Here is a 12,744-nt window from a genome sequence, read left to right on the forward strand (position 1 = left end):
ATTATGGGAAAATATATGATCACTACTGTAATTCTCCACTACTGTAAATCCGTTTACAGTAGTGAACTTGCCCGCGAAAAATTGACCAATGGCAAGGGAGATTTTTTTTTCTCCTGTTGAGAGGAAGTGGCGGTAAAAAGGACAAAAGAGAAATGTTGCATCAATAACTCGACAAAAAGGTTAGTATATTATTTCTGTTTTATGAAAAACTGAACAATTGTAATTTGTTTTCACTTGTTAACAGCAAACTAACAATATTCATCGTGTTTTTCATGTCGGTAGCCTTTTTTTTTCTGACTGACGGCCGGGGCGCCGCCATAACGGTGAAAACATGGACTGGTGAGTAAATTAAGGTGACCTATATTAGTCGAAATAAACTTTATTTAAACTGAGAAACACGTTTGTATATTCGGCTGCCCTTTAATGCAAGTTAGTTCGTCTGACGAGCCCTTACTCAAGCTTAACAGCAAACTGAGGTGAAATACTGAGGTAAAGTGCGTTAAACAACACCACTGTTTCTGTGGAGATTTTAAACTGTATTTTCAAGCCCTTCTTTTGTTTGTTATTTTCAAGTTTCTGGTCTGGATGTCGTCTGTAACGTCGGAGCGCGGAGGTGTATTTTGGATCTTCTTCTGTGAATGACTGCCATAGTATCGACGATAACATGAACTGGTAAGCTAATAATGTCAGTAAGCCGAAGTTGACAAACTTAACGTTAGTCACAGAGCAGCATAATATCTTTTAAACGCTGCCTCTTTATAGCTAGCAAGGTAATTCTCTTCAAATGATGTTTAAGTAAGAAATGTGTGTATGAATGTCGTATGTAACTTTATAGACGGTCCCTTCAGTGACAGACGTGACATAAACAGCGCGCTAACATGAAACACTGAGGTAAAACTGAACACCGCGGTTAACTGCATCTTTTGTGTTTTATTTTCAAGTTTGTGGTCTCGTGGTCATGTCGTCTGCATCGGAGGTGTATTAGAGTCTTTTCTGGTGATTGCCGTCGTTGCGGTGCAAACAACAGGTGAGCTTCCCCTTTCATCAATTTAACTAAGTTAATGTTAACGTTACTAAATTAGCCAAATTAGCCACAGGCTGCTGTTCTCCACTGACTTGCAGAACAGGTTAACTTTTTAAAGAGAGTAACGAACTAGCAATATATTAATATAGCAAGTTTTGCTAATAAATATGATAAATGCTTATTTTATTAAAAATGTAAATTTTATTACTGTACAGTAGTTGTCTTTTCTGATCATAAACTATAGTAACACTAAAAGGGTGTTGTGACACTGTCTGTTACAGGAGATTTCTCCAAGCACTAACTGGATGCTGACCATCAGATGCAGAATCATCATACAGCCAGCTGTCCATTTTACAGACATGCAGAATCAGGTAACCCAAAACACATTTTGTTTTACATTGCATTTACATTCATGCATTTTTCAGATGCTTTTATCCTAAGCAAGTTATATTGTATTTATATTGTTATTTATTGTATTTCGTAAGGTATTCATTTCCTGGGGGGTGTTCCATAAAACAAGTTTACCAAATAAGTCAGGCTTATTTCAGTTAGTCTGACTTATTTTGTGCCAAATCAAGTGACAATAAGTCAGACTAACTGAAATAAGCCTGGCTTATTTGGTAAACTTGTTTTATGGAACACCCCCCTGGGAATGTTTTTTATTACCATGTCTTGTCACATCAAGATTGAGTTTGCATGCGCATTAAAATGATTTCTATTAAACCAGCATTTAAACAGCAAAATGCAGCTGCTTCAGGTGTCTTTACCTTACTGTAACCTTTAAATTCATAATAGCAATCTTACCATCTGTCAAATTTAGATTATTGTTACTGTAAAGCAACAAATAGAGATTTTTTTAATCGTAGTAGGCTTATTATATGCACAGACTTTCTAGGAAACACACGTTTAGAATGTTTATATGAACAGATTAGTTAGCATTTAGCATGGTCTGTGGCAGACTTTACTAAGTGTCAGGGCAACAAAATTAGATAAACAAGAATGTAATATTAAGTCATTTAAATCATGAAGAAAATATTGTCTTTGTGCTCCATTTAGTAAAAACGGTTTTAAACAAAGCCATGTCTTGCGTCTCTGCACACAGCAGTGTTTAATTACTGAATGAATTTACCTTTTTTAAACACCTTGAATCAGTGATTCACTGGCCCATTCATAAAATTCTTTATAAAAAATTTCAATAAAAAGTTTCTTCAGTTTTTTTTCTTACTACAGCGTTCATATGTAGTATATAATAAAAATAAAAAAATGCATACAGCATCAAGTTCGACAGTTGAGGCAAATTCTATAAACACTGCTTTAAAAAAATCTTTTTTTTTTCTTGTGCTTGCAGGTTCGTTCAGACAGTCAATCTTTGTGGCAGCAAATGCATTGACAGTCACAGATCAGATGGACTTCTGGAAAGAGGGTGCAAACAACAAGCATCAGCCTGAATTCCATTCTGCTGTTTCTCATCAGAGAGCTTGTCAACATTGACTCAAAATTACTAAAATTTAACACAACACAAACTCATTTTTACTGTATGATTTTATTTTATTTACACTACCAGACAAAGCTTTTGAACAGTAAGATTTTAAATGTTTTTAAAGTAGGTCTCTTCTGCTCACTAAGCCTGCATTTATTTGATCCAAAGTACAGCAAAAACAGTACACTTTTGAGCCGTTTTCTTTTTGAATATATTTTAAAATGTCATTAATTCAAAGCTGAATTTTTAGGATCATTACTGCAGTCACATGATCCTTCAGTAATCATTCTAATTATCTGATTTTCTGCTCAAAAACTATTATTATGATGTTGCTGAGATTAATATAATGCTAAAAACAGTGAAGTAGATTTTTTTCAGGTTTCTTTGATGAATAGAAGGTTCAGATAAACAGCATTTATCTGAAATAGAAATAGTTTGTAACATTATGAATGTCTTTATCATCACTTTTAATCAATTTAAGTCATCCTTGCTAAATAATATCTTTCTATTCATCAAAGAATCCTGAAAAATTTAAAAAATAAATAAAATATGTTTATCAGCATACTAGAATGATTTCTGAAGGATCATGTGATACTGAAGACGAGTAATGATGCTGAAAATTTAGCTTTGATCAAAGGAATAAATTAAATTGTAAAATATATTCAAATAGCAGTTCATTTATATAATTTATCACAATTGTATTGCTTTTGCTGTAATTTGGATCAAATTAATGCAGGCTTGGTGTGCAGAAGAGAATTCTTTAAAAAAATCTTAGTGTTCAAAAACTTTTGACTGGTAGTGTACTTACTTATTTTTGCTTTTCAGTATGTGTATGTTTGCCATGATACAAAGTCTCCAGGGGACTGTGGTGAAGCCCTTTTTTCTGCTGTATCCTAGAGGTCAACATTTGTAATTTGTACTTTTAAAAAGAAAATGTTCAACAAATAAAAAGAATATTATCAGAACTAATGCTTATGAGTTATTGTGATTTTTATGGGGTTGGGGTGGTAAAAATCTTAAAATACAGTGCTATACGACAATTGGATTGTTTTTACAGGTAAAAAAAGTTTAAAATAAATGAAAATAAACTCTATAGTACTGATACTGTAATTGAAAATACAGTAAAAATACTGTAATTGAAGATACAGTAAAACACTGTAAATGAAATTACAATAAAAATACTGTAAATGAAATTACAGTAAAGGTCTTTTAGTACTGTAAATGCACTTACAGTAATAATACTGTAAACATTTTTACAGTAACTTACTGGCATCCAGCTGCCAGTAAGTTACTGTAAAATTTACAGCAAACTTTTTACAGTGAAGCACTGGCCAAATATTTAAAATGTTGAGCAGCAAGCTCATGATGTGAAAACAAACCAATCAGCTGCAACATGTGAATAATGATGAGATATCAAATGGAGATAGAACCTTCTGGCTTGCACCATCTAGAGATTCATTGACCGAGCTTTGTATTTTTGCAGTTTTGACTGGGTGGACTAGTTCCACTGTGGCTCTTATGTTTTTTCACTGCTGTTACTGACTGCATACTGCATTGCATAGCACAGGAGCACATTGTGCCATTCATACAGCACTGTAGAATGTAATACTGACTAAGCCATTAGATATCATTGTTCTTTCAAAGAATACCATATGAAATCTGTTTATCTTCTCAAGCGTATCTTCTCAAGTACTTACACACTGGGGACAGTGTTGGGGTGGGAACCTCCACACAGGTGCCATTGTCCAGTATTCTGCCGTTCGGACACATGCAAACTGGGCCACTGGGGCTGAGCAGACACAACCACTCACACTTCTTCCTGTCACATGGGTTGGACACTGTGATATAAAACAGCAATGTTTACATGATATGTTTTTGTTTAATAATCAAACCAAAGTCATGCACATTTGTGTCAATTAACACTTCATCAAAACATTCTGTCAAAATTTCTGCCAGTACATTTCTCCATCAATCAAGGGGCAAAAACTACACTGATTGTCATGTTTTATGAGTGAGTTTACACATAATAAAGCCTGAGTCATTTGTAAGAATCAGTTGTTTGACAGATTTATTTCCCAGACTTACTCTCTGGCTGTTTGTAAGGGTGGTACAGGACTAAATCTGTGGCATGGTTCATTCCTGTTGTCAGATGCTCCACTGCACTCTTGCCAAACTTGTTAACACGGAAGACAAAGTTGTTGTGATAGGTCACGCCATATATGAAATCCTCAAAGATGTCGATACTAAAAGGATGGTGCAAATCTGAGAGAGAAAAAAAAGACTTGTTAGTTTAGTGATGCATTAACTTTACCAAAACATGCATTAAATTACAAAAAATGTGTTTTCATGTTTTGTCCTTGGCTTTAATGATTTATTCTCTGTAGGCTTTTCAATCCAGAGTTAAGGACGCATTAGTGAAACAATTTTACCAGGCTTGTCGTCCTATAACATCCTACTATTTTAGCATGGGAATGCATGTTGACCTAAATTGATAAAGTGACTCAACTGTTTTTAATGCTGGAGACAGCAACGACTGGATCTGTTCCGTTCAGTTTGACGCTCCCGATAACAGAGAGTTTGGCATCAGCCCAGTACAGACGTTCATTGAAGTAATCCACAGCTAGACCTGGCAAACAAACCCAACAGAGGTCATGTTACGGGTGTCCCAGGTGTTTAAATAAGTATGAATGGTGTTTGAGTCACAGGATGACTGACCTGTGGGCCACTGGATGTTTTCTTGTACCAGTGTCTCTCTCATGGTACCATCCATAGCAGCTGTCTCGATTTTAGGATGGTTTCCCCAGTCGGCCCAGTACATGGTGCTTCAAGAATCAAAGGTTAACATACAGTAGTTTTAAAAACAAAGCCAAACACTTATTTAAAGAGTGCTAACCCAACAGTATGATTGACTATGATTGCAAATACCACTAATGAATGTAATGTTTTGCAGCAAAAATATACTGACACAAACAGAGCTGTCTATTTTCTGTTTATGATTCGCTCACCCTCTCGGTGGGTCCACCACAATGGCGTAGGGTTCGTCAATCATGCCCGAGATGAGGGTCTTGCGATTGCGTCCGTTCATCTGTGCCACCTCAATGACATCACGACCCGAGTCCGTCCAGTAGATGTTATTGGCCACCCAATCCACAGCAATCCCACGAGGCATCTTCAGACCAGGGATCTACAACAAATCAAAGATTACTTCATTTGTTCCTTTTGTTAAAGTCATTCTTAGTTTACTCTGCACTGTTTTAGATAAATATGTTTACAACATATTTTGCATGTTTGTGGTTTTCTTTTGTGATTTGAAATACTGCTGTTACCTAATATTACTTTACTGCTTTAATGTTACTTTATTGCTTCATTTATTTGATTAAAATATACTTTATTTGTGATTTTATCATTGCTTCATTGTATAGTTTTAGTTTTACAAAAAAGAAGTTATATTATTTTTAAAAAGTCTTATTTCAATATTTCACCCAAGATAAAAAAATAAAAATAAAAAACAACAATAAACAAATATGGGTTTATTTTATTTAACATGCATCCTAAATTGAATATTTATTGTAAAAAATATTTATAATGAATGAAAAAAGGTCATTGCGACAATTTAGACTTTTTTTTCTCACAATTGCGGGTTTACATCTTGCAATTCAGACTTTTTTTTTTCTCAAAACTGTGATACAGACTCACAAATCTGACTATTGTGTGATATAAACTTAGCCTGGAAAAAATCCAGACCCTAATCTATTAAGATTAAGGGTCTGGCATCGAGCAATGAAAAGGTCCTAACTCGAGGGGCGGCACCAAGCATGCATTTGAAACTCTCACTGCACGCAATTGGATAACGCCACGACCAATCACAAATTCACTAAGCCCCATTCGCTTAGCTACCAGCGGAGCTAACTGATAGATTAAACTCTCGCCGTATCCAGTTGGCAAAACAGCAAAAATGTCCTTCTTGCAAAGGAACGATTCGAGCGCGGTTTTCTGTTCCTCTTTTATATGAAAAGCCAAGTCTAACTCGTTCATTGTAGCGGCCAAAGCCGTTTCAAACAACTGGTGTTTATCTGTAGCCGTCTTTGTTTACTAAATGATTCCGGACGTCGCAGCGCTGTCGTCATCAGCTTAGCTCGCCTCTGGCCCGCCTACATCAGATACACCGATTTGATTGGTTCCCAGAACTGCTTACGTAATGCAGTAAGTGCAACATTGCTCGATGCCAGAGTGTCTTGCAGAGACAATTCAAAATGTGCTCTCGCGAGACCTTTGGATTTCCAGGGTAACATAAGGTGCGTTCAACTTCATACGGCGCTGCGCAGACCGATCGGCGGCTGACTTGAAGTAGTGCATGCCGGTTAGAAATTTTGTCCGACTTGAACCGGCGCCGACACCACGTGACGTTCACGTGTGGCATCAAAGTAACGCGAGAGCGTTTCGAGAACAGCCGGCTTGCTCAGCCGGCGCAGCATTTCAGGAGCGACTGCACCAGGCTGCGATGACATCACAGCTTCTCATGATTGGCCACATTCACCACATGACGATGATCACGCGTGTTTCGTGCTTCAATCCATATAATTGCATAACAAATCAATTTGCATGCCATTTCGTAAAAAGTTTACGATCTTTTGACTGCAGTACATTTTTTCCCTTAAATTCTTTATATTGGATTTGTGCATAAGTTTATTATTGTACTTTTTTCATACAGACCACTTATAGTATTCAGCTGCATATTTAAGTAATATTTTTTTATGGAATAACTAAAATGTCACAGACATTTAATGTAATGTGGTCAACATTGATTGATGCTGAAATCTGTAGTTGCTGCTTCACTTGCATGTGCTGCATTTCTTCCAACAAAAAAGGTATTTCTATAGCTTCCAGTTCATCTGCAATAAAGTAGGCAAACGCCACGTGATCTGCCATGTTTGAGGAAGCAACCAACGTGTCCGACTTGACGGCTCCGTTTTCAGCTCCTCCCCGACTGCTTTCAGCTAATCTCGCCGATCGGTCTGCGCAGCGCAGCATGAGCTCGAACACACCTATAAACTTGCATTTGTGAGTAAAGTCAGAGTTATGCAATTCCCACAATTTTGAGAAATAAAGTCACAATTCTGAGAAAAAAGTCAGAATTGTGCATTTATATCTTGTAATTCTGACTATATAAACTTACAATTGCGAGTTATTAAGTCAGAATTGTGGGTTTTGAACTCACAATTCTAAGAAAATATCGTCTCTTTTCCCTCAAAATTGGAATTTATTGGACTTAATTGCAATTCTGACTTTGTAACTCGCAATTGCAAGTTTATATCTCATTATTCTAAGAAAAAAAGTCAGAATTGTGAAATATAAACTCACAATTTTGTGATATAAACTTGCATTTGTGAGTTATAAAGTCATAATTACTCAATTCCCGCAATTCTGAGAAATAGTCAATTCTGAAAAAAAAAGTCAGAATTGTGACTATATCTCTTAATTCTGACTATATAAACTTACAATTGCGAGTTAAGTCAGAATTGTGGTATATGAACTCGCAATTCTGAGAAAATATCAATTCTCTTTCCCCTCAAAATTGGACTTTATAGCTCGCAACTGCAAGTTCATATCTCATAATTCTGAGAAAAAAAGTCAGAATTGTGAAATATAAACTCTCAATTGTGAGAAAAGGTCAGAACTGCAACATACAAAATTGCATTTGCGAGAAAATAAGTGATGAGAAAAAAATTGACTATATCTCACAATTGTGAGTATATATCATGCAATTCTAAGAAAAAAATTTAATTATGAGTTTATATCACACAATTCTGAGAAAAAAAAATGATTGCAAGTTTAATCTCATAATTCTGTGAAAAAAAGCCAGCTGCAACAAAAAGTTAGAATTGTGAAATATGTCTTCTCAGTTGTGAGAAAAAGTCAAAATTGCAACCTATAAACTTGCATTTGCGAGAAAAAAGTGATGAGAAAAAATTGTGACTATATATTGCAATTGTGACTTTGTAACTCACAATTGCAAGTTTATATCTCATAATTCTTAGAAAAGTCAGAATTGCATAAAAAAGTCAGAATTGCAACAAACAAACTTGCATTTGGGATGAGAAAAAGTTGTGACCATATCTCGCAATTGTGAGTAAATATCATGCAATTCTGAGTAAAAAAAAATTATATGAGTTATGAGTTTATCTCATAATTCTGAAAAAAAAAGTCAGAATTGCGAGTTTGTATCATGTAATTGTGAGAAAAAATTCGGAATTGTAAGATAAAAAGTCGCAATAACCTTTTTTATTTTTATTCAATGGGCTTCCATACTCATCCCTCAATTTCTCAACAAATAGGCTATACAATCTTGTTTTAAATGTCAAAAATGTTAAAATCATAACACCAAGTTTGAGATAAAAAAAGACCAATATGTGACCCTGGACCACAAAACCAATCTTAAGTAGCACGGGTATATTTGTAGCAATAGCTAAAAATACATTGTATGGGTCAAAATTATCGATTTTTCTTTTATGCCAAAAATCATTAGCATATTAAGTAAAGATCATGTTCCATGAAGATATTTTGTAAATTTTCTACCATAAATATATAAAAACTTGAGTTTTGATTAGTAATATGCATTGCTAAGAACTTCATTTGGACAACTTTTAAGGCCCTCAGATTCCAGATTTTCAAATAGTTGTATCTCAGACAAACATTGTCCTATTTTAACAAACAATATATTAATGGAAAGCTTATTTACTCAGCTTTCATGTGACGTAAGAATCTCAATTTCGACAAATTTACACTTATGACTGGTTTTGTGGTCCAGGGTCACATATTAATCAGTGGTTATTATCATTAAGCTACTCCTATCCTATTGTATTATTATTTTGAATGATCTTTTGTTTTCTTTTCCATTTTCATTTTAGTTTTTTTTTTATAGTTTTTAGTAATTTAATATTTATTTTAAGTAACAATTTTTAATGGTTCAAGTTATAGTTAACAATAGTTTATTTTCTATGAATGTGTGAGACTAGTCGCTCTAGGTAAATAACTAATAACAAATACTGGTTTGCAATATCAATCTTCATAACAGACTATTTTTGTACAAGTAAAATAACTAAAAGTGGATGAGCCCTGAAATCTCACACATTCAAGTCCCAAATGGCAGCACCACACTAACGTTAAAAATTAATGTGCTATTATATTACTGAGAAGCACTGACCTCCAGATCAGTAACTCTGGAATCAGTTTGTCTTCGATTACGGTTTGAGTTTGGTGAGGCGGGTCCAGCAGAAGGCTGCTCGAAAGATGAGATTCTGCCGGTGTGCCAGTTGGTCCAGAAGATCCGTTTGGATTTGATGTGCAGGTCCATAGCGTCGATTCGTACATTTGCATCTCCTTGGAAGGCCTGTTCATATATCCAGTTTTGCATTCCAGGATACAAGCTGCGAATTTCATTATCATCTGCCACGTACAGAGCCTGTTTGTCACTGCCTAGAATGACAGATAGGGGGCGTCACAGCACAATAACATGTAATACCGAAATCAAGATAGAGCAATAAACCACACTTAATTTGAACAAATTTAGAACTTCTGCATTTGTCTGCATACATACAGTATACTGGCATAAAGTTAAAAGTTTGAAACGTACTGTCAGCTTTGCAGGTGTCATTCACTTTGATGAAGTTCTTGTAGCAGCTGCATTTGTGGGAGCCTTTTGTGTTGTTACAGATGTGAGAACAGATTCCAAACTGCTTGCACTCATTCACATCTGTTGAGGGAGGTTAATGACAGTATGGACAGGCACAAAACATTAAACACAAAGAGAATTTCACAATCATCTTTGCTGAATCATTATATGAAGTTTGAAACTTAGCAGTTAGTACCTGCGCAGGTTTGCGGGTGTGTTTTCTGGAAGCCGGGCTTGCAGGAGCAGAACGAGTCGGTTCCGTTCACCGCACAATGACCTTCATCACCACACATGCTGCGGTTGTTACGGCATTCGTTTAGACCCGAATCTGTTTAGAGACACAGAACAACACAAATAGACACTTGGTGTATCTCAGTTTTTTAGGTTTGACAAAAACAAACAAACTGAAAAATAAAAAATGCAGGCAAATTAACAAATAAACTCACCTTTCTTGTTGCAGTTGATCTCATCAGAGCCGTAGTCTTCACAATCATTGAAGAAATTGCAGCGTAGGTTCATGCTTATACACTTTCCAGTGCTGCATGTAAACTCACTCTTTCCACAGACCGCAGGCACATGAGTTTCTGACAGGAAACAAAGACAAATTGATTTCAATAGACATTTACTAGGATAATCAATGGCTCATTCGGAGGAAATGGCTTCATTTGTGTTCTCATGACTGCCTACTCATATAATTAATAGGATATTGATCTTAGTCACATTGTTTGAAAGATCTACCTCTATAGTGTGCAATGCTGACGAAAAAAAGTTCACTTTGAAATGTTTTCACTTTGCATTTTTAGCCAGTTTTGTCCTCAGTAAATGTCAGCTGGGTATACTGAATAATAATAATAACTAGGTTCATTTTCTGAAGAACATTAGTTAGTTAGTGGGGTCTTATTTTGTCATATTTTAACAGTTACCCTGCTGAAAAAAAACAAAAAAAACAATAGACACCATCAGAAATTTTGTAATGGTTTTGCTGGCTATAATGGGACTTGTGTTGATTTTAATGAAAGCTGTAATAAACTGTGGGTTTTTCTGCTGGTAACTGGCCGCCTTCTATTGGTGGCTTGTTAAAACCACTAAATCTTTAAGGAATATGTCCCAAAACACACAACAGAAAACATTTTTAATGGTTTTAATGGTTAAAAGTTGATGGTTTGAAATGTTTGTAATGGTATTTGTAGTAGAAACCATCACAATTTCTGTGATGTGAGGATTTTTAGCATGTTTTAGCACTTAGCTTATGACTGTTAGCATGCAGCTATTTTCTGCTAGCTTGTGTAGCATGTAGGATGTAACATTTATGTAAAAAAATCAAACATGCTTATTCTGACTTTTACATATTAAAATATATGAAATATTACATTTCAATGTGTTTTAAATGAGTACACAATTCTTACTAACAAATGGGCAAAACCTAGGATAGGCTAGTGGCAAATTAAAAAAAATGTAGAATTACAACTAATTAGTATTTATGGTGAAAGTAATTCATCTTTTAATATGTCATAAATAGATTTTTGTTGTAAATATGCCTGACAAGACTGTTACACTGAATGATGTCTTCTGTAAATTAGGGGAAAATATTTATTTATTTTTTGCTCAGAAAAACAAAAATGCAATTAAATTAAACAGAAAACTTTTACATTTATTTGAGAAAACAGCGACAATTTAAAGTAGTATTACACTTACAGTTTTTATGCTTAAACCCTTTTTCGTCTTTGATCCTTATATGTGACCCTGGACCACAAAACCAGTCTTAAGTCGCTGGGGTATATTTGTAGCAATAGCCAAAAATACTTTGTATGGGTCAAAATTATTGATTTTTCTTTTATGCCAAAAATCATTAGGAAATTATGTAAAAATCATGTTCCATGAAGATTTTTTGTAAAATACCTACTGTAAATATATCAAAATGTAATTTTTGATTAGTTATATGCATTAAGAACTTCATTTGGACAACTTTAAAGGTGATTTTCTCAGTATTTTGATTTTTTTACACCCTCAGATTCCAGATTTTCAAATAGATGTATCTCGGCCAAATATTGTCCTATCCAAACAAACCATACATCAATAGAAAGCTTAATTATTGAACTTTCGTATGATGTATACATCTCAGTTTTGTAAAATTTTACCTTATGACTGGTTTTGTGGTACAGGGTCACATATGATGTTGTGATGCAGAGATATTGCTAAATGGTTGCTAGAGTACTCTGTTTGGTTGCTATGGAGTGGCTTGGCAGCTGCCAATAATGATTCTTTGGAGATGAGACATCACAAAGTTCGGTCAAATATTAAGTCTATGGGACTTGATAGTATCCCATAAATAGTATGAAAGATAACAATAGTGAACCTTTGCTTCACAAGCACAACTAATAATAAAAATGTGCCTACATTCTGCTTTATTGAAATTAAAATATCACACTATTATTGTCATTATGAATGACATTTTTGAATAAATGAATAAATAATTAGTTACTTACATACATAAATAAATAAGTACATAAACAATTAAAGAATCAATTAAAAAAAGAAGATGAATCCCTTATTTTCTATTTAACAGCC

The 12,744-nt window shown here is 34.7% G+C and overlaps 1 protein-coding gene across 1 annotated transcript in view; it reads right to left on the bottom strand.

Annotated features, from left to right (window-relative positions):
* Positions 1-12,744, bottom strand: part of lrp1aa (low density lipoprotein receptor-related protein 1Aa) — a 135,451-nt gene that overhangs the window by 11,328 nt on the left and 111,379 nt on the right. Inside the window, exons 69-77 of the mRNA XM_073825539.1 lie at positions 10,623-10,760; positions 10,373-10,504; positions 10,138-10,257; positions 9,709-9,980; positions 5,510-5,688; positions 5,220-5,326; positions 5,011-5,130; positions 4,590-4,766; positions 4,202-4,342 (exon numbers count right to left, since the gene is read on the bottom strand). Of these exons, the coding sequence (XP_073681640.1) occupies positions 4,202-4,342; positions 4,590-4,766; positions 5,011-5,130; positions 5,220-5,326; positions 5,510-5,688; positions 9,709-9,980; positions 10,138-10,257; positions 10,373-10,504; positions 10,623-10,760 (1,386 nt within the window). The remainder of the gene's footprint in view (positions 1-4,201; positions 4,343-4,589; positions 4,767-5,010; positions 5,131-5,219; positions 5,327-5,509; positions 5,689-9,708; positions 9,981-10,137; positions 10,258-10,372; positions 10,505-10,622; positions 10,761-12,744) is intronic.

Source organism: Garra rufa, chromosome 20, assembly GCF_049309525.1.
Source record: "Garra rufa chromosome 20, GarRuf1.0, whole genome shotgun sequence".
NCBI classification, from domain to species: domain Eukaryota; kingdom Metazoa; phylum Chordata; class Actinopteri; order Cypriniformes; family Cyprinidae; genus Garra; species Garra rufa.